At 48.7% G+C, this 23695-nt stretch overlaps 1 protein-coding gene across 4 annotated transcripts; it reads right to left on the minus strand.

Moving 5' to 3' along the window:
• Window positions 1-2607: 2607 nt before the first annotated feature.
• On the minus strand, window positions 2608-21909 carry LHX9 (LIM homeobox 9; the record flags this gene model as incomplete). Of its 4 annotated transcripts, none has more annotated exons than XM_082860883.1 (6): window positions 2608-2664; window positions 6859-7061; window positions 12958-13313; window positions 14478-14680; window positions 16611-16729; window positions 21879-21906. In XM_082860883.1, the coding sequence occupies 6 exons, from the start codon at window positions 21904-21906 to the stop codon at window positions 2608-2610; spliced, it is 966 nt and encodes a 321-aa protein (XP_082717009.1). The 4 variants fall into 4 exon arrangements, with proteins under 4 accessions (XP_082717009.1, XP_082717008.1, XP_082717010.1 ...); XM_082860884.1 differs by lacking the exon at window positions 2608-2664 and adding an exon at window positions 4625-5580 and having other exon boundaries at window positions 21879-21909; XM_082860882.1 differs by lacking the exon at window positions 21879-21906 and having other exon boundaries at window positions 16611-16784.
• Between the last annotated feature and the right edge of the window lie 1786 nt (window positions 21910-23695).

The following is a 23695-nucleotide window of genomic DNA, read 5'->3' on the forward strand; positions in this document are numbered from 1 at the left end:
GATATTATCCCTAGGATTCTCCGTAAGAACCTAGAATAACATGACTCCAAATTTCCATTCCAGAATTTCCCACTTCTTTTTTTTTTAATTTTATTGAAGTGTAGTTGATTTACAGTGTTAATTTCTGCTGTTCAGCAAAGTGATTCAGTTATACATATATATGTATATCTTTTTTCATCAGAATTTCCCACTTCTAACACTTCTCCCTGGCAGGCACACTGCAACAGAAAATGAGATGCTATTTCTACGTGGCTTATAAGATGCTGCGCGGCCAAAGAAATGTTATTGTAAAATAACGTGCGGTGGAGTCTATAAGTTTTTGTTAAATAAAGCTATCTACTTTATAGGTGATGAAACATCACCAAGCTTTTAAAAGTGTTTGCTTTGGGTCCTTTGCTATGGAGTCATGTCCTTATTTGAGGTATAAAAAAAAAACCCACCCACTCTGCAAGTCAGCCTTAATGTGGCAACTCACCAAAGCCGACAGATGCTGACTCCCAGTGAAGCGTTTTGTGCCCAAGATCAATTTGCAAGAAGTAGACTAACCCAAGCCTTTGGGAGGTAGAAGCTACAAAAATATAGTGCCCTGCTCCCAACCAAGAAGTCCGCGTCTTTCTCTTCCACGCCAGACAGTAAGGGTGCAGTTTTGCAGACTCAGAGACCGCTGTCCATCACAGAAAAGCACCACGGACCTTCGGATTCAGCATCATATGCTTTTTTCTCTTCCCACTCACATAATTAACGCTCCTTTCCTTTCCTCTTTAAAAATGTGCCTGTTTCAAATGTGTATTATTTTTTTCAGATGTCTAATTTCAGTTACGTTCTTTCCCTCTGTGGTCTCTTCCCACAATTCACATTCCAGAGAAATATTTAAAGGTCTGTAAAACCAGGTGAAGTTCCAAAATATTTCTAAACGAAACTGCCGCAGTTGACAACACAGGGAAAGAAGGCAAAGCTACAGGACAAGGATTGGAATAAACTGGCTGGAAATGTATTGGAAAATCTATTTAAGTTACAACAGCCGTGGATGAGGTTTCAATGAGGCATAAACATTCAAGTTACTGACAAAACCAACATGTTTCATGATCACTCAAAATAGTCTACTTGTCATGGTGCATTGTTTTTTTTTCTTTTATTAGTAAGTTGCTCTCTCTTTTTTAAATTTTTTTTCTTTTTTAGTATTCAGGAAGCGAAAGCATTTAAGAAAACATTCAAAATTCTGAGAATACATGTAAGTGAAATATTTACACTATCATTCATAAAAGTTACATCATTTACATAGGGTTCATTTGTATAATAATAAAAATTTCATCATAATGAAAACTTTTCTGGAAAGTTATATGTTAATTTGTTTAACATATGCTTTGGATATACAGCTAAATATGAATAGTTAAAAAAATTCTGTCTGCAAATATCCCCTTAACAATTAAAAAACCTCATTCCTAAACATTTGTTTTTCTTTCCACTTGCTCTTTTGTTTGTGATATCATATGTAGTTTGAACTATGCAAAGATTGGATCTTGTCATAGTTCAGAATATATTTGTATACTTTCAATAAATTTGCTCATTGCATAGCAAACATGTAAACTTACAGAGGATCTATAAATTATACCCTAATTATCTAAAAAAGTTGCTGAAATTTTACATGACAGTATATTGAGGTTTATTTTTGTTGTAATTTGGGTTCTCTTTGTTCTTTTAAAAAATATTTTTAGTCCATGTGTCAAGTGAATACAACTAATAAAAAGTCATGAGACGTCAAAAACCAAGTAAATAATTTTATCCTAGATTACCAGAATTTAACCTCATTATATCATTTGGGCTTTTTCCTAAGTATAACAAGTTGGAAATGTATTGTGCTGCCTTTTAAGACAGTGTTCCAAATTAATTTCAAAAGTGTGTGTTTAACATAAAGTTAACTATGTTTCCATCAAATAAAATGTTTATTAATGAAAGCTATTTATCATACAAGAAACAGCAAAGATAAGTCATCATACAGAGATGTACACTAGAAGTGACAGATGTAAAAGTGCATGCAGAGATTTCTGTTTAAAAAGGAAGTAATAAACAATAATACTAAAATCACTGGATTTTGATTCCTATACTCTTAAATGAGTGATAGCTTTTCTTTGAATTTACAATTGGAAAATGCCATTAACAGAGAGGACTAATACACATTAGCAAGCAGGTGAAATGAACGTTTTTTGGATTTTATTTTACAACTACTGTGCTTGACAAATGTGTGGGAATTTTTTATTCAATAATTTTCTTCAAATATGGGGTGGGCATATTACTGCCTGGTTGCTCTGATTTATACACGATTTATCTAATTTTGTTTAAAACCATATAATTTTAAGCCTCCATTTGTGTTAGACATCATAAAGAACAGACGTTTTGTTAACATTCAGTAAATGACATTTAAGTCTCCCGGTCTCTCTCTCTCTTTCTTTCTCTCTCTCTCTCTCTCTCTCTCTCTCTCTCTCTCTCTCTCTGTCTCTCTTTTTTTGGCTCAATAGATTTTTAAATGTATGATTATCATAACCTAATATTGTCTTTGTCTTCACTGCAGTGGATTTCCGATCAAACTTTTCCCCTTCTTTTAATACTTTAGGGAATTTTCAAACGTCGGGATGTTTGGCTGTAATGCCCCAAGATTTGTTCTCCCTGAAAAAAATCATAGTGACAATTTATTAACTACAGAGCAACTTGGCTTTTAGGGGTCTGCAATTTCTATTTAGATTTACAAATATCCATTTGTGCTCAATAGACCTAACATTAAACTTAATCATATTTAAGGTTTCTTTTCATGCAATTACTTTATCTGCTAATTATCTTTTTTTTAATTCTAAAAATCAGGCTGAGTCAAATCAGTGGGGCATTACTTTTATTGTAGGAAAATATATTTAAAGGTAATTCTAAGTTGAATTACACTACATATGCAATGGTAATTTAAAATGAATCAGAAGTTTGGAAATCTAAAAGCTATTTGTATGTTTGCATATCTAAAATTTTTCATATTACCGTTTTAATAGCTTTTACAAATAGACAATCGAAAACACACTAGTACAGTTAAGCCTTAAGTAAAACTAATGGGAAATAAAACTCCTTAGATTCAAAATCGTTTATTCACACAAATTTAATAGGATATATCACAATTGTTTGGTCCATAAATATTTAGGGGAAATAGTTTCTATACAATGCATTTATCAATAAACAAAGAAACATGGACAATTTTGCTAGACCACTTACTGTACTATAAACACGAAGCTCAATATATAAGATTATTGAATTTATCAACTATATTGGGAAGAGTGCACAACTGCTTTCTATGACATGTTTGTCCCCTCTAACAGGATACACCATAAAAAGAGTTTCAGAAATAAGAGGTAAAACAGTACAAAACTAGTGAGGTGTCAAAAGGGCTTAAAACAGTTAATTTAACAAACAACACATATATCCTGATTTTTCACAAACTTACTTCCAAGTTATCTCATAAGGCACATAGGAGAACTGAGTTATAATTAGTCTACTTAATAAAGTAGATCTATAGTACCATATATTGTTCTGTCAAAGAACAAAATTTATAAGTATCAATATTTTACCTGTAAAAGTGTATTAATAAGATCTCAGCCTTACCAAGGTTGTTTGGTCTGGTTAGTGGTAAATGCCCAAAATGTAATAGAAATATGAAAAGTCAAGATTTAAGCTCCATATAAGATGATAACCACACTTGCTAAATATATAATGGCAATCACACCTTCTTCTGTTACAGTGTTATCTTCCATCATCTTTTTTTAAAAAATAAGCTACTTTCTGTGCTAATTTTCTAAAGACCCTGAGCAAAAGTTACAATAATGCACTTTAATGTGGGCAGTGAACTGTCAATATGTAACCACACATTTATACAGCCAGAAGGACACCTTTAAAATCTATTAAATAGCCACTTCGACCACCAGAGGAGATTTAAGGGGTCCAAAAAAGTGGAGAACATGTGCAAAGTTATTCTTAACAATCCACTAAAGCAAGACATATATCTTGACTTCTTTTTTATTTTTATTTTTTTTAGGAAATCCATAATCTAATTGGTATTTAACTACAACAGAAGCATATAGATGAACATTCACCACTGCCCAGACCATTAAGATTTTAGCTTAAATTAAAAGAAAAAAAATGCTACTGTAAACTAGGAAATATATTCAGATCAGCATCCACAAGGCTTCTGAGTTTATCTACTTTAAAACTAAGAACCTCAAATCTCTACTGTCAGAAATTTTTTTTTCTGACAAATACATCAACCTGTGTCAAAGTAAAATGAAGCAAAACAAAACCAAAGAATTCTCATTGCTAGCATGTTACTAAGTTGTTTTTTTAAACATTATTTGTATAGAATGCCAGATACAATATCATGGTACAGCTGAAGCCAATTAAGAGCTATTGATTAAATTATACTGATTTTTTTAACTTCTTAAAAAATTATATTTTGCTTATTTCCATTTTCCCTGGGAAAAAAATAATTTAGAAAGAATGGTTTTATAACTATCATTTTTAGCTTGAGGAGGTTAAAAGTATAGAATTTCAAATTCTGTTTGGAATTTTTATGGATACACAGGAGGTTTAAGTATTTTTCAAATGTTGAAAAGCAATAACTAACTAATAAGAAAGTTTTGTTGGGATGTACACCCTAAGAGAAAAAAAGAGTCACATTCCTGGTTAGATTTCCCACCTAATTAATCCTTAATATTTAGATTTGCTATCCTTAATGCTCTTGTTTAATCATATTCCTTAATTGTAAAAAAAAAAAAAAGGAATAATCAAAACATGTTTTTTCCATTTTAAAAAAGACAATATGAAATTTTCAAAATTCCGTAAGTACACGTACAATTGCAAGATTAAAAAAATAATTTTAATAATTATCTGATTCTTTATTAACCTAATTATATAACCGGGAATATGATTATTTGCCCATCATAATACCACTCTTTTTTTTTTCTTCGAGATTCTGGAAATAAGTAACATACAATTTTAAGAGGCACTTATTAGAATGATTCCCAAACTCCCCTTACCGACTGAAAGATCTAATTAATTTTTTTTAAATCCAAATACACTTTGTAGACCAAAAAAAAATACACTTTGTAAAGGAGACAATACTGTAAACTCATTTGCCAAGTGGCTGCAGAGGCTACACACCAAGCTGTTGTTTTTATTTCCCAAGTATCTTGTGGGTTAGGGGAAAAAAAAAAAAAAGTCTTGTAAATAATAAAATAATCATTAGAATAATAATAAAAAGAAGAGGAAGAATTTAAAAAAAAAAAAACACCAATGTTAGAAAAGGTTCGTTAAGGTAGTTTGCGAGGGGCTTCCGGATTCGCGGCTGTCCATGTTAGAGGTCACGGCTGTCACTACAGTGATAGTGGGATTGGTCAGGTCTGTTAAAGTGGTCGCAGTGCCGGGTGGACTGAGCGCGCCGCTGTCTGCTGAGGGCGGGGCCGGAAGCGACGTGCCATCAGCTTTATCAACACCCCCATTCTCCTGCCGCAAAAGGTTCCTTCTGAATTTGGCTCGTGCGTTTTGGAACCAAACCTGCAAACCAATCCCAATGGATTTCTTTACCGATGTTTATTTTTATACTTCTTTTTTTTCTCTCTCTCTTTCCTTTTTTTCTTCTTTTTTTTTTTTTTTTTTGGATATGTTTCTCTTTTAAATATAATTGTTTATTTTTCTTGGGAAAGCAGGGCCTTTTTTTTTTTTTTTTTTTTGCTTTCTTTTAAAACAGAGTAATTCCAGTACGACTACGGACACCCTCTGAGCAGCACGTGTGCCCCCGCCCCAGCATTAACAACTGCCGCTTGGGGGCTACGGATGCTTAAGTGGAGATACCGTGGGGAAATGAAGGCACAGAGATGAAGAGGGGGAAACACACCCTGATTCCTCAACTACTGTCTTTTTGAGAATGAGGGCAGGCGAGGTCAGGGAATGGTTCACAAAGTAAGAATCACTCGCATGAAATGAACATCATTGAAACAGATTTCAGCCTATTCTTGAGTCTGACACATGGCAAGTATTACTTGCATAGGAAAAACCCCGAGGGCCACAGACTCCAAGCAACCGGAAACTGGCGGGTGGAATTTTAAATGCCTGCTATTTGTCACTGAAAAGTGGAAGAGCATCACAGGTGACCCACAGCAACCCACTATCATGTCTCTAGTTACATATTCTTACCATGATGAGTTTAGGAAAGCAGCTGGACAGCAGATCTCACTCCCGGTATTTAGTTGTGAAATATGGTTGGTTAAAATGGGAAAATACTTTCTCCAAGTGGTTGCCGAGACACTAACCATACTTGTGGCTTTTCAGGAGTTGACAAAAAGGGTCGTCTTGAATTTGGAAGCTCACAACAGGTAGTGAGGCTGCCAAGAGTGTGCTGAAGTAAGACAGCGCCAGCAGGTCCCCCCGCCAAGTCTGTGCACTGACCCTAATGTGAACGTTGTCTCCAAAGCCACAGCTTGTGCAGATAACGTCACCCGCGTTTGCAGAGCAGCTAGGCAAGCTGAACTGGCTTTGGTGCACCCGTCTGTCCATCTGCAGGGAGAATGTGGCTGCATCTTAGAAGACCCTGCGTCTCTCTTTGGGCAGTCTCCGGAAAGCCCCTGCAAAATCTCAGTACACTCTCTAGGGAGTTACCTAGAGTAACTGAGGGAGTTACCTGACAGGGTACCTCTCAGTACCCTCTAGGGAGCTAACTAAGGTAGACTAATGAGAAGCAGTACAGGAAATAGCCGTATCACTCCAAACAGGGAAGAGAACTATTTTTACTGCAAGGGGAAGATGTATACACAGCCAACGATGGAGGTTTCTTACCTGCAAAACTCTTTTGGTCAGGCCTGTTTTCTGAGCAAGCTGCTTGAGGTCCTTGGCGTCCGGGTTGTGGTTGATGGCAAAGTAGGATTTCATGGTCCGGAGCTGGTGATGCTTGAAGGAGGTGCGCATGCGCTTGGTCTTCTGCGAGGGCGGGTAAGGCTGCTGATCTCGGTCCAGATGGTCGGCCTCATTCTCGTTACAACCTGTTGCAGTCACAGTGGACAAACAGGGGCTCAGTGGAAAGTCCTGCGTTAGCTGAGAAGATGGCAGGTGGCATGATAATGTCACGACACGACAACAACGGTGGAAAAAGCTGTCGACCCAATTATGAGTGGGAGCCAGACAAAAGAAAGAGGTTAATTGCCCACGACCTCCAAACTAGTCTGTTCATGTGGACACACCCGAAGTTTAGGTAGAAGAAAAAGATTAGATAAATCCCCTCTCCGGCTTAATGGTTGCTAGAAAACCTTGAAAAGATGAATAAGCTGTAAGTGTGGGAGGGAGAGAAATATTCTCCAAGAGGGAAAAGAAAAAAACCCTTTTCTACTATATTTATGTGTATCAGCACACCACCGCTCCACACACAGTTTTTAGAGACTCCACGTTTTGTCTGTATTTGTGAGATGAGGTGTATTCTCTGAAGGCATGAAAGATAACGCGAGCGAGTAATTTCAGCTCTCTGACATCTGAAGGTCTGGGAGAGCCCCCCAACGAAGGAAGAATCTGTGTTCCAATTTTTAGCCTTTTCTGCTAATCCTAGAACGTTTCCAGAAAAAGTTAAAAAGTGGCTGGACAAGGGAGGGAAGTTAGAAAATACAAATTTGCAGGATTCTTATGTAACCGTAGGAAAATTATTTTTGAGGGCTTTTAGCTATAACTGCTTAGCGTAGGGCTAACCAGGATGAAAATAGTTTTCCCTTGTAGTTATTTTAGTAAATATTTCTGAAAGAGAAGGAGCACAGACTTTTCTTCCCTCGGTTCTTGCCTGCAGCGCACCCCACAGCTCCCAGTTCAGAGGCTCTGACGTCCCTCTAGGATCGTGGCCCCGTCTGCTCTGGCACGTGGTACGGAGGCGGGTTGAGCTGTGTCCCTGGCTGGCAGGGCAGAAGGAGGGCGGCATCACAACCCCCCTTGCACAGCTCCCTCAACACTGAGGGCAAAACAACCCAGCCTTTGAAACAAGCCTCAAAGTCCTTATCCCCAGGATGTAAAGATGTGCATTTAAGAGGTCATTTCCAAAAACCTACTGGCTCTGCATAAGAAATATGATTACAAAATGAAAACATTTTGCTAAATATTTACTGATTCAGACAACTTCGCAACTTAAAGGGCATGGCAGGGTTTTTTTTTTTTTTCCCTTTAAACCTTACTTCAGATGTTTATCTCATATATATTCACACTGATCATCGTGCATGTTAGTGCATTATAATAGAATATCTAAAGTCAACCTGGTCATTTCCCTGGGGGAGATGGGGGGGAGAAACCTGAATCTTGAAAGAAGTGAGACATCTCTTACTATTACCTCTTTCATTCTGCTTGAGAAAATAGTATTTGCCTGCTATTCTCTGGTTACAATTACTTTTTAAAAAACACTTTTAGTAAATCAGTATATATACAGAAACCCAGTAGTTTTATAGTCATCAACAAGAGTCAGCTGCATCACAAAATCCACTTAAGAAATTCTCCCTAATGTAACAAGACTAGGCATGGACTAATGTCTCCTTTGTTCATATTTCCATGAAATCCATAAAGAGGGCACACTTGGCAAAAGAGCAATTGAGTTCATGGAGAGAAAGGCTCTATCATGTTCACCATCGGGTCCTCTAAGTCATGCACAGGGCCAGGAGCTCAACGAGCATTCGATCAAGGTTTTGAATCTTTGTTCATCCGTAAAATCACGAGTGACTATAACTGCAAAGTCAAATCAACTTGCAATGGAATGCAAGTTAGATATATACAGCCAAATGTTGAACAGAGGCTCCTTAAACTCCACCAGAAGGGGTAACTTGTACCCAGAAATAAGAGAGAGAATATGCTTTACATTTTATCCTATTGCATCCCTGGGGAGAGATGTCAAGTTCAAATAGTCTACAGAATTGCACTTTTGTATCCTCAAATGGATGAAACAGCATCTCATGACCTACTATAAAACTGTACTTATCTCCAGTAAACTGAGCTATATTTCACAACCAGATTATAAATGAAACCACACCAAAACAGTCAAAGAGGCACACCTGAGTCATTGGAGGCTTCTTCAAGTAAGATTTCAATTCTGTCATAGGTGAGTGATGTGTAACCCTTCCTGAATAGCACATCAAATGGAATATTACACTTGAGGTAGAAGACTTAACTTGGTACGTAAGTAATGCCCTTAACCATCCACCCCCACCCAAGTTATTATTTCTTAGAAATGGGTTTGATTCCTATCCTAACTATATACTCATTCATCTTTTAAATGAAGTTTATGAAAAACATTATAGACAGGTTTGATAAAATTGCTTCTCTGAATATGCATTCTATATCCATTATTGCTGATTAAGAACTCAGCAGAGAATTATAGTGTATTAAACACAGTTATGGGACTTGTTTTCACATAGAATACAATTCACTGTGCCAAAAGATTGTTAGCTCTGTATTAAACTGGTATTAATATAAACAGATAAACTGTGTGATCAGTTATATTATGTGAACTAATAGAGCAATCTATGTCATCTACAGAGTAATGCAGTGCGTTGGCCTAAATTACGTGTGTTTCACTATGAATGCCTCACATAAACTTGCAAGTGATTGCGTTTCCCCAGGGTCTACTTTTAAAGATACAGGGGTTTTCTTCCCCCCGAATTAGGAGATGAGATGATAACTCTCTTAAGACTGTCTTAAACATACACCTGTAAGTACACATCTGGCACTATAAAGTTAATTAGAAGATCTAAATATTTTATTCTCCGGTCATTCATGGAATGGTCCCCTATCCTGAAGTGAGTTTCTATTCTGCAGGTGTGTAACCTTCTGAAAACTGATCCCTGGGAGACCACTAGGGGTCAGTGCCAGGCAAATTTAACGACTGCAGGCAGCTTTTGAAGTTTGGAAGCCAATAAAGACCCTAAGGAGGGAGACTCGGCGAAGTGGCAAAAATTTAGTCTCTCAATTAATGTTAAATTACCCAAACAAGAGCTACCTGCCCCAGACTAAATCCTCTTCTCACCCTGGAGGGCTGCATTTCAATCCAGCATCCCAGATAAACTTTGCAGGTCTCTTTCTAAAATATCTGCCTGATATCTGCACAAAGAGCTACAAACTACATCAGGAAGAGTCTCATGAAAAGGCGTTTGCCTTATGTCGAGCACTCGCTGATCTTTGCCAAGCTTCCCATCTCTGGAAGTCTGAATCATAAACATATTCTGTGTACATGTGTTTGAAAATATATCAGTGTATAAATTAGATGTGTTTAGTATCAACATTAGTCTTTTCTGAGATTTACACTTAAGCAGAGATGGCTCCAAAGAAAGCTAAAATAATGAGCTAAAACCGCGGGTCCATTTTACTGTCTGCCCTTTAACGTGTTTTTAATGCACTGAAGTGTTTCTTTGGCTAGTCTTATAATAACAAACTGACGTTGGATTCATAAACTTTTTTTTAATGGCAGATGGATTTCTGGTCAGGCATCTTTAACCCAGTTTCTCTAGATCATTTTCACCTGATCTTAACTCTAGGCTATTTGCTTGTATCTGGGAAAAGTCCAGAAGGGAGGAGGCGGATGTTAATTAAGAGGCACCGGCTCTGCGGTGGTGTGATCTACAAACTCCCTGGGTTCAGGGAGGCCCCTCCCTTACTTTTCCCTCCTTGATGAAGGAGAGCACCAACTTTCTCCATAACCTTGTAGCAGCACTAATTTGCAAACTGAAGGCCTAAGTGGAAAGAGATTTTCGTTCTTTCTAAGAAATAAATGTGTACTCTCTAGCTCTCCTCGGAGAAGCACAGTTTTCTTGACCCTAAAGCTCTGTGGATCTTTCTCACGTAAAGTAAGATCAAGGCGAAATCAAACGTAGCTAATTAGGTTAAATAAACAAGCGAAAGCCCAGGCTTCTGCCACCTTTGGCTAGAAATCTCCCCACACTTCTGGACCTTCTCTGGGCTGAGGGCTTCCCTGTCTCCAAAAGCCTGGCTAGTTTCTCTCTCTCTCTCTCTCTCTCTCTCTCTCTCTCTCTCTCTCTCTCTCTCTCTCTCTGTCAATCTCTCTCACTCTAATTAGGGCATTAGGGCCTTGGTCTGTGGCTGGAGATTCCGATGTCATCTTCTATTAAAAGAGAACAATTAGTGCCCTGCCCAGCCTGCCCCGGGGACCACGCATCAAAGGAGCCCAAGTAAGCGCGCTGGGCACCGTGGCCCCAAACCAGAGCCCCAGCCTCGGGCACAGCAAGGGCAGTGCGCAGCCCGACCTCCGGCGGGGGGTTGGCAAAACCCAGGGGTGCGCCCGCTGTGCGACACCAACCCAGCCGGTCAGCGTCTCAGCCGGCAGCCGGCCCTCCGCCTCTGCCCAGTGACCCGGGCTTGAACCCCCTGGGACCAGTACAGTCACGCTGGGTCCCCGCTCCTTGGGACACTACCCGCTGCGCCTTTTCTGTGAAAACCTCCCTAGAACCAGGAGGAAGCCAAGGAGAGAGCTGGGCAGAGCCCACTCAGCCTCCGGGGACCCTGAAAGCTGTGGGCCCGAGCAGGACTCCAGATTCCTCTAGCACACACTGGCTGTGTGACCCTGGGCAAGTCATTTATCTGACGGGACAGTGTCCCTTTACCATTGAGTCATAGTGGCTCACACACTACACCAGGCACGTGGGAACTGGAAGAGAAAAACAGGCAAGATCCGTGCTCTGGGCGCCCACCCTTTGGCTGGTATCTGGGTGCTCATGGTAACAGACAGGGGTTGCCACCATGAGGTCCCCAAGGTCCTTCCCAATAGAATGGACTCCCCTGGCCTGAGTTTCCTGCCTGCTGAGGTTTCCATCTGGGGCCAGGCCAGGGGACAGGGCGTCAGAGCAGCTAAACCAACCCTTAGGTTGCCCCAAAGTTATCCTAGGGCTTTCTGGAACCTCTTTTCCAGTGGCTGGGACTCACCAGAAGAGCTTCCATCCCTCTTGGAGTTAGACTGTGGTCCTCAGGGCCTGTCACCATCCTCACCTGGGGGATTGCAGGTGAGGGCGGGCTACCAACAATGAGAAACCGGTGAGTGAGAGAGATTGATAAATGATAACATGTGCGCCTCCCAAAGCAAGGAGGAAAGCGTGCTCTCTGGCCTGTTGCCTGCATTTTGTTTTGAATTAAGAGAGAAAGCTGGAGGAGGACAGAAGAGCAGCCTGTGACACCACTAAGCCTCCTCAGAGGGCCTGACCTGGAGGTTCTTCCAGTCTTCAGGGCGGTCTGGGTGTCTGGATGGTTTATCCCACAGGGAAGGAGCTGGCTGGATAGGTCCCCTGACCCAGGGAAGGAGCAGGCCAGCTCAGCTGTGGAGAGTGACTCCCGCCCCTACAGCTGCTTTTCACCAAGATCAGGGATTTGGTATTTCAACACTCTTGCCAACTGTTTCCCTGATTAACTCTGGGCTGGTGACCACAGCCTCTGCCCTTTCTAGACAGGCTGGGGTTGGGCTCTAAAGACTTTTTTTTTTTTTTTCTTTTTTAGTATTTAGGGAAACCTCCTCCAGGATCTATAATTTGGCCTCCACTCAGGAATTGCCCTGGGGCTGTTTTGCTCCAACTGGGAGCCAGAAACTAATGGGCTCATTAACTAATGGGCAACAAGGATTTGGCTTGGCCTGTTTGGGGGAAGTCATTGCAGCCTTATGAATGTGTTTTCTGCCCCAAACTACAGAAAGGTCTCTCTCACCTGTTCTCCCTCTCCCTCCCCCTCTTCTCTCCCTCTTTCCCTCTCTCCACCTCTCCCTTCTTTCTGAGTGAAAGGGAGCTGTAGTGAGAAACGGGTCGTGCTAAGGAAAGCAGGGTCTTGCAGCCAGGTCTTGGACGGGAAGGAGTTGGATAGAATTCTCCTCTGAGCAGAGGATGTTAGGGCTACAGGGGCACTGGGGAGGGGCTGGGCGCCCACCTGAGTTGTAACTGACGATGTCCACCCCCAGCGCGGGGCTCTTCCGCTTCCGGGGCCGCCCCTTCTGCACGGTGCCAGCGCCGTTGAAGTAAGGCAGGGCCAAGCCGCCGCTCTTGGCCGCCAGCTCGGTGTAGCTCAGCTGAGGTGGATACTCCCCTTGCAAGAGGGTCTCGAAGTGGGCGCGACAGTACACCAGGCTGTCCTTCATGCCAAAATGATCGCCCGTGGTCAGGGTCTTGTTGCAGGTGGAGCAGGTGAAACAGCTCAGGTGGTAGACGGAGTCTCGGGCGCGCATGACCATCTCGGAGGCGGAGATGCCAAGGTGGCAGCGGGCACATCTCTGCACAGAGAACCTTCTGGAAGGAAACAGTCGAGTCAGGGCGCTGGTGGAGGCAAAGGCAGGACCACCTCCCACTGTGACACCTGGGGCATGGTCAGCAGTGGCCCAAGACTGAGACCTGGGAGGGGTCCGGGAGGGGAGGACCCACGCCCACTTGGACATTAATTTTATTTGCTCATTGACCTGCTCTGGTGAACAAGACAAAGAACACTTGCATTAAATTCAGAAGAATCGGGTAACTGATCCTCCGTTTTCTTCTCTGTAAAGTGAAAATTTCAAAAAGCAAAAACAAAACCAAAAACAAACCCTGCACTGGCTAACTCACAACACTATGTTAAGAATATTACATTGCGATGTCAAGTGAAAACGTTTCCTCGATTACAAAACATACAAACGAAGGGTGTTACTATTTATGGAAGCGTGAGCGTGCCTGAAAGCATTCAGACACGGCCCTGGAAGAAAAAGGACAGTTTTGCAGAGGGAAGCTAATTCTTTTTTAACCACTTTTCTTGCCTCAGCCGAGAGCGGAGTCGAGTCCCTGCACAACACTCGCGTCCCCAGTCCAAAAGCAGACCTGGGAAGAATCAATAAACAAGCTGCCGGCGACTTGACTCTCCGGCGTCTCTCGAGGCTGGCGGACAGGTTCCAACCAGCGGGAACGGCATCTCGGAACTGAGAGGCCTGGGTTTCGGCGACAGCGATCACTCCTTTTCATGGTCCTTTACGTGAGTTCCCGCCCCACCCCCACCCCGCGAAAACCTGCCACCAGTTGCTGCTGCCCCGGCCACCAGTTGAGTTCCAAGGCACGGGCCTTGCTTAGTTCGTAGTAAACGGAAAAAAAAAAAAAAACCGCTTTCGTCTCGGTGGACCGAGAAACGTTCATTTACCCTTCCGAGATTTGCCCAATCCCCTCGGCCGAGCTGCCAAGCGCCCCCTGAGCGGGATAGTCGCTGATCAAGCTCTGGACCTTGGGTGCCCCCATCCGCGCGCATCCTCCCCGCGCGTCTGGCGGGGATGGGGATGCTGCAGCTTGAAGGCGCACGCAGTGGGCTTCTCTGGTCTGGGGACTGGTAAGAGTACCCCCAAGGGACCAAAGGCTGGGGACAGGGAGGGGACTCCGGGGCTCGGGCAGGTGACCCCTCCAGGTGTGCCAGGGCGTAAGGGATAGGGGTGGGAATACCTGTAGTAGTCCTCCTTGCAGTAAATGCTACCGTCCTTGGCGAAGCAGGTGAGCTCGGACTCGAGGGCCAGCTTACATTCACAGCATTTCAGGCACCTCAGGTGCCACTGCTTGTCCACGGCCAGCAGGTAGTACCTGTCGGCTATCTTGCCCCCGCAGCCGGCGCACAGGGCGGGCTTCTCAGGGCTCAACGGAGGCATCCCCTGCAAGGAAGCGCGCGCGGCGTCAGGAGGGCGCGCGGGGCCGCCCCACGCGGGTACCCTTCGCGGCGCCAGCCCTCGGCCTCGGCGAGCGCCGCAAGGTCAGGGGCCCCTGCGCAAAGGCAAACGTCGGAGGAACATTTGCAGTTTTTCCCTCTGCGACTCGCACGCTTTCTACTGCGTCCGCCTGAACGCGGCGTCCGCGTCCTTCCCGGACTTAACCTAAAAACACGCGCCGGCCACTTAGAGCCTGTTTCGAAAGGGCTAGGAGCGCACGGACTATAGTTTGGTGGATGTTTCCAAACTCGAATAATTAAAAGTTAAAAATTGTGGGTTCCGGTGCGCACGAAATAAAACAACAGAAATTGTTATTGGAGAATGGAAAGGCGATCTGAACAAGCATATACTGTTTTTTTCAACAAATACTATTACATTGCTATTTCTCTAAATCCTTATAAGCAACGTTGAAATTAAAAGGAAGGGAGAGGTTTTTATACTGGTGCTCATAATTTGGTCGACATTGTTTTGATCGGGATGTATTTGACAGATCTTGCTGTTCTCCAATCTTAAGGGTTATTGGTCCTTCCCCTAGTAAGGGTGTACCGTGCCTGTTCCCGGGGAGGGTCCGTTATCCCCTCTGCACGGGGCCCTCTTTCCCTGGCATCAACATACCCAGGAGATCTTTGTCCTGAAAATCTTTTTAATGCCCAAATTAAGCTTCCCGCCTGCGTCCCCACGACACAGCAAGGATGGGGACACCTCGTCTTAACAAGCGCAGCCCCGCTGTGAAATTCGGGTTTGGATTACTGCTTTTTGTTTTTAAACAGGGTAGCCACAAAAGGGGGGAAAATAGAAGTTAACCGCTGTACATTTCCCTCAGGACTAGCAGAAATGGGTTGGACTTCCCCCACGAAACTCTGGCGGGCCTGGAAAAGTAAAGTTTCGCCCTTTATTCAGACAAGGGCCTGCATTGAATTCATTTTGCAAATGTAGAAACATCCACCAACGCGGCTACTTGGTGGACCCAAAATACCGCTGACCCGCCCAGGGCAGTCTACCGACTTAGTTTGAGCCACAATTCCCGGTGTGATGCCTGAGGATCTACACAGCTATGTTCAGCTGAAATCATTTCCGGAGACTTTCGTAGTTTCCCTCCTCCGGCTCGTAAGTGGGAAAGGCGAGCACATAGATTATTCATTGGTTTTCTTTATTAAGCTGGCATGACTTTTATCCTACGTATGTAATCGACAGAGGTGGTCGATCACAGCGTTTAAGGGTTGGAAAGTTCTCGCTCTTGGGCTAGTTGCCCCACTCCTCCGGATTTTCTATTAGAGTCCCCTGCACACCATACCCGCCCGGCCCGAGAGCTGAGCGCAGTCCTGTCTCACTCAAAGGGCCCAGATGAGCTGCCAGAGACCCCGAAACTCGCGGGGTTTGAAGGTTCCACGTTCCGAGCATCCGGAGAGCTGGAGGGAGCCCAGTCGCATTCTAGTCCGCGCCAAATGTCCGGTCACCAGACCCAGGGACTAGAGTCACCAGGCTTCAGCTCGGCCCGGACGCTCGGCCGCGCGCCGGCAGCCCGTGGCCCGCACCAGCTCGCCCTCCGGCCGCCGATCCTCGCCGGGGAGGGGCCCGGGAATCTGAGGTCCGGAGGAGAGGACGCCCCATCCTCTCGCGCCCGGTTCTCCCTGCTTTCCCGGGACCAGCTGCGGCAGAGGGGAGCGAGCTCGGGGTGTCAGGAGCGTAGACAATTCAAATCGGAAAAGAGCCCTTTCTTACCCTGTAGCCAGGCGGACCAGAGATAAGCCACCCGCCAACCTGGAGCGGACGCCCCCACGAGCCGCCATCCTCGGTCGGCCGCCGGGGAGGCTCGGCTCGGCTGCCCCGCGCGCGCACGGGCGCCCGGCTCCCGCCGGCGCCGGCCCTTCCTTACCGCGTCGCGGCCGTTGAGCTGGGCGCCTTTGGCCAGGCGGGCCTCGGTCTTGGATCTGCGCTCCATCTCCTCCATGATGCCTTGGATGTGGCCTCCGGAGATCCCGTGGAAGAGCATGGCTGGGGGGCGGAAAGGACACGAGTTGTCTTCTGCTCGGCACCCCACTATTTCCATATACACACTCCCGTGGCTCTCAGCTCATCCGAGGGAAGGAGAAGCAGGGACCGCAGAGGCGGCGCGATGGGGGGCTGCGGAGACGCTCGGGGACAGAGGGCGAGGGGGCGAGAGGGAAGAAGAAAGAAAGAGGCAGACGGAGTGGAAATTGGTCTGCTCGGAAAGGAAAAAAGAAGAAGGGGGGAGAAAAAGCCCCAGCGGCTCCCTGAAGGAGATGTGCGGAAAACAAACAAACACGGGCGGAGGGGAAAGGAGGCGAAGGCTAGAGAATCTTACTGCTCTGAGAGATCGAGTTACTAATGGGAAACAACTGCAGCGGGGGGAGGAAAACAAAATCTGGTGAAGAAAGAAAATAGTTTTGAACACAAAGAAAGAAAAAGAAGTGCTATTTTCAGCGGTCCCTGGCTGCTTGCAAGTTCCCAGTGCCTGTAGGTTGGGTTGGGGACTGCTGCTGCCGCCGAAGCTGTGTCCAATTTGTTAAGAGACTAAAGCCAGCCCATTTTTGATAATTTAGTAGGAGGAGTTCTCTCCCCGGAGCTGCCACGGATTTTTATTCAGACAACAAAGACCTGTCACACTCCTCTCAACCCCCTGGTGATGGGCAAGTGGGGACAAACATGGGGGGGGTAGGGGGGAGGCAGTAGGAGGGGGCATTTACTTCCCCCCAACACACACACACACACACACACACACACACACACACACACACACACACACACACACACACACACCCTTCCAAGAGTTCCCAGCAATCACGTTTTAAAGGGAAAAAGGAGCCCTTATTGTCCCCGCCCTGGCGCAGAAGGCAGAGAGACGGCCTGTTTGGTCCAAGTTCAAGATCAGACCCCGGCTCAAGATATGCAGAATGTCAGCTCCCACCTTTAGGTTTCCTCCTCGTGGACTTTCTGGTCCCCAGCTTATGGGAACCCCAAATAAGTAAATATTGAACAGACATTCCTGTCCTCCCCATCCCCTCTTCCTCAATTCACTTTTTAAAAGTGAGTTGCTTCACCTGCCCAAGGGCTCCCGACCCCAGCAGGCACTGAAGCAACCCCCAAAGCGAAAAGGAGCTAGAAGAGCCTATGTATCTGGAGTTTACTTCTGGCAAAAAGATTCTTCTTTGACAAATCAGTGTAGGGGAAAGGCCGTGGGCTTGGAGACGTGATGTGCAACTGAACCGTGACCACAGGGGGATGTAGTCTCTCATCCAGTTCAGGTTTGGAGGGAAACCGATGGCGAGTCCCGTGTCCCGTATGAAACTTGTCAATGTGGCAGCAACTCGGGGACTCGCGCGAACTTGGCGCCGCCCCCCGGGACCGGGCGCGCGTCCCACTGCCCAGGCTGGACTGGGGGCTCGTAAATCTGGACGCGCCACACATTTAGGAGGATGTGAAGGGGGCTTCTCGCCGTGAAGGAGGGGAAGGTGAGAGCCGACAAGCAGAATGGCAGCCCCGCGCCTCACAAGAGGCAGGATTGTTCTGTCTCCCTCTGTTCCCGTGAGCGGCGGCCCCTCCTCGGCCCTATTAAAAAGTGTCCACAATACTCTGATATTGTCGATTCATTCAAACCACCAGAAGCCCCCTAGGGGCCCGAAGCGGAGAGCGGGGGCGGCAGGAACCGACCCAGCTCTGAGCCGAGAGGAGGAAGCCCCGGCTGCGCTCTGCTCTGCGCCGTCCTCCCTCTGGCCGCCTGTTTCCCACCGCGTCCCGTCGGCTTTCCCGGGACCGCCCGTTTCTCCCCGGCACGTCCCGGACACCTGGAGGAGTCCCCCGGTGGCGCACTCGCTTCCCTCGGGAGGAGCCCGACATGGAACGGTGGCCAAATCTAGAAAGATAGAGGGAGAGAGGGAAGAAGAGAGGGAGGGAGGGAGGGAGGAGGGAAGGAAAGAAGGAAGGGAGGGAGGGAGGGAGGGAGGGAGGGAGAAAGGAAGAGCATGGGGGAGGAAGGAAATGAGAGAGGGAGTAGAAAGGAAAGGAAGGAAGAGAAGAATGGTGCAGATCCTGACTTCCTGCCCCAAAGCATCACCTTCTGAAGCTGCTGGAGTCACCTGTACCACGAAACTCAAGACTCCACTGCTTCCCCCTTACTCTTTTCTCTGGGTCAAAAATAATGTTATTTGCAGACTGGACGCTGTTACGGTCCTCCGGGTGCCAGAATACAGCTCATAAAACACAATTTCACACAGAAATGAAGCCAATCAAGTGAACTAAGCTGGAGACCTCCCCTCACTTTGGCAGCCCTACTGGACAGCAGGGCTGCTATTTACTGTAAGTAATGTAATTAGCCCCTTTGGATGGAAATCAATGAGCTTTTCAAACCCACGTGCACAAACGCCGAGGCTGGGGGCAGCAGCTCTTTCAGAGACAGCAGGTCCTCTCACAAAGGGGCAGACTGCCTTCCCACAAGGCGGTGACTGGGACTGGGGAGGGGGGGGTAGGAAGAGGAGGGGTCTTTGAGAAGAACATCAGTCAATTAACCCAAGGAGGCTCCAAGGAAAAAGTAAATATGGGACCTCAATCCAGGGACCCGCTTTGTCTAGTTTCTAGGCTAACTCCCCCTGCCGCCGCCCCCCCCCCCCATGTGGATGTTCAGAAGTGGGTTTGGCTATTGTTGGATTTCGGTCCTGCTCAGCAAAAACAACAAAGAACCCAAGAACACCACTGCCTCCTTGCAAGGGCTGAAACTTCGGAGACTTCATTAAGTGAGAGCTTAACAAACAACTCCAAGAAAAAGCCAGAACTTTGTGAAGTCTCCAGGGAAGCCAGGCACAGAAGTCCTGTGAGCCCACCAATCCTTCGGTCCTTCCTTCAGCCGCTGCACACAGATTTGTTCATTGTGAATCGGGTACAGGCAGGGCAGAGGACCTCCTGCCATCAGCTTCCAGGTTGGAGCCCAGCTATCCCTGCTTTTTCTTATAAAACTCGGGTTGCAAGTTCCTGTGCTGGGTGGGATTTGCTACTTCCCATAAAGATGAGAACTGCTAGGATTCTTCCTTCTCAGCCAGTGCAGGAAGATTGCAGAGAGCTAGGGGTGGGGCAGGGGGGCTGCTGGAGTTCGGGAGGTCCTCCTTAGTTCTGGGGAGATCGGAAATCCCTCCCCGTCGTTCCAGCCCTGTCTCCTCTCACAGTTCCTGAAAAAGGAAGCCCATGGGAGCAGAGGATATTTTCTCCAAGAATTGGGCGCGTGCCCTGGGACGTCCTAACCTTTTTGTCTTGCAGCCTCGGGGAGATGGCCTAAGAGTGTCCCCCAGCCCACCACTCTCAAAGCACTTTAAGGAGAGCGTCTTGGTGGCTCTGCCTTCTTTCCTGTCTCCAGAAGAGCTGCTGGGGCCCGGGGCCCGCCGAATGACCCTCAAGTGCTCCGCACCCGCCAGTTCCTGGGGCTGAGTCCCCGCATCTCTCAATGGGACAGGTGCAGGGACCCCTACCCCCGCGGCCCGGAGGGGCATCTCGAGTCTCCCCTCTAAACTCAAAGCTCTATTTGGAACAGGGCGGCAGAACCTTGGCCAGGGACTGCCCTCCGTCACGACGGAGCCCACTTCGTCCGCTCTTGCCTTTCTGCTCCACCAGCCACCCAGCCACTTACAGCGGCCGCTTTGAGGAAAGCGGGCGGCTAGGATCGGGGGCAAAGGAGTCGGGATTGAGGGTCAGGGCCTCAGAATCTCCGCTAGGGCGGCAGCCTGGTCCCGGGTTCCCACTCCCTCCCCAGAGGGGTGGAGAGGGAAGCAAAGGGAACGCGAGGCTTGATCAAGCGGCAACGGAGGCTTTAGGGTCCCAAGGGGAAACCCTGCCTCGACTGAGAGAATAAGCGACTCAAGGTCTCTTCAGACCTGAATTTTGTAGGCCAAGATCCTGTGCCCCGAGTTTGCCCTTAAAAGGGCAGAGGTCGCCTTTCCGCCTGACCCAATTAAGCTAGTTGAGGCGCCTCCTTGGTCTGAAAGGTGCAGCTCTTGGAGCGGTGTCCGTCTTTGGGTGCCGTCCTGAGCATCCCAGGGTCCGGGAGAGTCGGCGCCGTCCTGGGGCTTGGAGCCGCGCAACCAGCCCTGGATGCCTCGGGGTCTGCGCTGGGCGGGAGGCCAGAGCATAGCCCGGAGGCAAGCCGGCCCTTCTCCGTCCGTGGGCGCAGGGAAACTGTGTACACCGAGGGTGGCCGATCCAGACTGGCGCCGCTGCCAGGGCGCCCCTCGGATTCAGTCCTACTAGGAGGGAGGCCTCCCCCCAGCCGGGATGGGAACGGGCTGAGCGGCGCCGGGGTGCGCGAGCTCCAGCGCGAGGAGAGGGAGCCCCGCGGGCGGGCCGCTGCGCACCTCAGCCGGGAGCCCGTTCCGCGCGGCCGGCGCGCCGGGCCCTGCCCTCGGGTGCGCCCTGTGTCCACGCATCCCCCTAGCCCCGCGAGGCCTCCGGCCCGCTGCGCGCTCCCTTCAAACCTCTGCCTCCAACGCCCCTGGGTTCTTCTCCAAGGGACGGCCGGCCGGTGGCGGAGACCGCGCTTTTGAAATCTGAAGGTCTTTTACCTGGGGTTTGCCGCGGCGGGCCCGCAGCAGCCGCAGGAATAAAGGGAGCCTCCCCCCGCCCCTCGCCACCCCCGCGTCCGCGGAGATCGCCCGCAGAAACGGCTACGCGCGGGTCAGGTTGAGCCAACAGAGGGGGTGAAACCAGTTTCCAGTTAAGCCCTAATGGGTGAGAAGCGACGTCTTCCTGCCCCCGTCCCCGCCCCATCCCTTCCAGTGAGGAGACGCCCCCAGCAGCTCCGCGAAGGACCCGGAGCGCATCCCTCGCGCCCGGACACCTCGCGGCTTAGTGGCACCGTGACCTCCGCCCCCAGCGCCTCCGCCCTGAGTAACTGAGACCTTCGAGAGAAAGGAAAGAGGAGGGGAACGCGGATTTCAGGAATGCTGTCAGGAGACTCGGAACGAGACCATGTATCTTAGAGCCTACGGTTCGCGGTTTAATTTCTAAGACAAACACAAACCCCTCTTCTTCCCACCCGGTGAAGGCGTGCACACGCGCGTGCACACACACACTCACACACCCGCGCAATATATGCTCCGGCCTAAGAGAAAGGGCAAGAGAAAGAGCCTGGCGTGTAACTCACCTGCCTCTAGAGTGGTGCCGTTCAGCATTCTGAGAGCTGGCGTGGGTCACTCAGCGATGGTGGCTGCACCGCGGAGAAACGAGCGCATCAGCTCCGAGGTGCGGCCCGGGGCTCCGAGCGCCTCCCACCCCCGGGGGGCGCGTCCCATCTGCTCCTCCCGCCGCGGCCTCGGGCACCGAGAGGCCTCGAGGGAAGCCGGGCAGCCTCCGGTAGGTGCCCGGAGCGCTCCCGGGAGCCGGGCGGTCGGGCTCACGCCGAGGGCGGAAAACTGCTCCGGACAGACAACCCCCATCGGGATCTTACCTTGAGGTCCAGACGTTCCCGCCCAAGAACCCGGTCCTCGGCGAGGGAGGGCGGGAGGCGGCGGCCAGAGGTGCGAGCCAGTCCCCAGATCTCGCCAAGGGGTCCTCTGTTAATCCAAATAAAAAAGTCAACCGGTGGCTGGGTGGGTGGATGGTTCTCTCTCTCTCTCTCTCTCTCTCTCTCTCTCCCCCCCTCTCTCCCTCTCTCCCTCTCTCCCTCTCTCTCCCTGTCTCTCTCCCCCGCCGTCGGAATTGACCCGAATCCCTCACCTCTGACCCGCAGCTCCCTCCACCTGTCTTTTATTTTCTATTTATGCTTCCAGACCGGGAAGAGGAGGAGAAAGGGGTGGGCAGAGGACACAGACGCGGACCAGTGCAGGGAGACAAGCTCTGAGGCCGCGTTCAGCCCTTCCAGCCTCTCAGTAATCAGGGAAGGTGTTAATGGAGGACTCGGCCGTTTGGGAACCTCATAAAGCCGAGAGCATCATGAGCCTTGGGCGCAGCGGGAGGGCTGGAGTCCCGCGGCGCGCCCTGGGCTCCCAGGTCTCCATCCGGCCCTGGCCTTCCAGGTGCTGCTACCTCAAAGATGCTGCTGCCAGCTGGTGCCTGCATAGACGGTGAGCGGGCGGTAGCTCCTGCAGGGAGCTGGGCTAAGCCACTGATTGCTCACCCGTCACCTCCCCGCCTTTCCCTCGCCGTCCTCCCTTTCCTCTCTGCGCTCCCGGGCTTGGCGCCAGCAACCCAACACTTTGGGGTGCGTTCTGCGCTCGAGGGTGGCGTTCTCGGCCGGGTCAGCGCGAGGGCCCGAGGTATCTCTGCAGCCCGGCTCTGGCTAGGAGGCGGGGATGGAGATCCAGCCGGGAGAAAACTAACTCAAACCCTGGGAAACGAGAGTTCGCGGGGGCACAGACAGACTCCCGCACCTGGACGGGACGGGGGCCCGGTTACCTGGTCTCGGCTTCCCGAGGGGCTGCGTCGCCCCAGCAACCAGGGGCGCAGTCAGGCCGCGGGGAACGGAGAGAGAACCGGGAAGCCTGGCCTCTGGCCAATTATTTACCTACTCGCCCACCCGGTGCGCCCCTCGCGCTCAGAGATGGGGGCGGGGGGATCTCTGGGAGGCTCCAGCGCGGATGCGGAAGGGGTGTGAGCAGAGAGACTGGCCGCTCCACGGTGCGGGTCCGGGTGGGGCTGCCGCGTTCCCTTCCTGCCCCTCAACCCCTGGGCTACAGCAGGGGCTCCTCCGCAGGGCGCGGGCCGAGCGCGCAGGGGGCTGGGGGATCCCGCACATCAGCGAGCCGCAGGAGACCACTGCCCGGGACGGGGGCCCGTGGGACTGTGCAGGGGTAGACCCACCCCTTCGCCCGCCCCGCAAGCTCTGCCCACAGCTTAGGGCTGGCAAGGGATCCAGCAGGAGCCGCGAATCAAAGCCCTCAGGCTTTCTCTTTCCGTCCCACGTCCCGGAATGTAGCTCAGAGCACCCCGGTAGAGTCCCTCTTTCTACCGGAACCCTTGGTT

The sequence above is a fragment of the Leucopleurus acutus genome (genome assembly GCF_964270905.1).
Source record: "Leucopleurus acutus genome assembly, chromosome: 2".
In the NCBI taxonomy this organism is placed as follows: domain Eukaryota; kingdom Metazoa; phylum Chordata; class Mammalia; order Artiodactyla; family Delphinidae; genus Leucopleurus; species Leucopleurus acutus.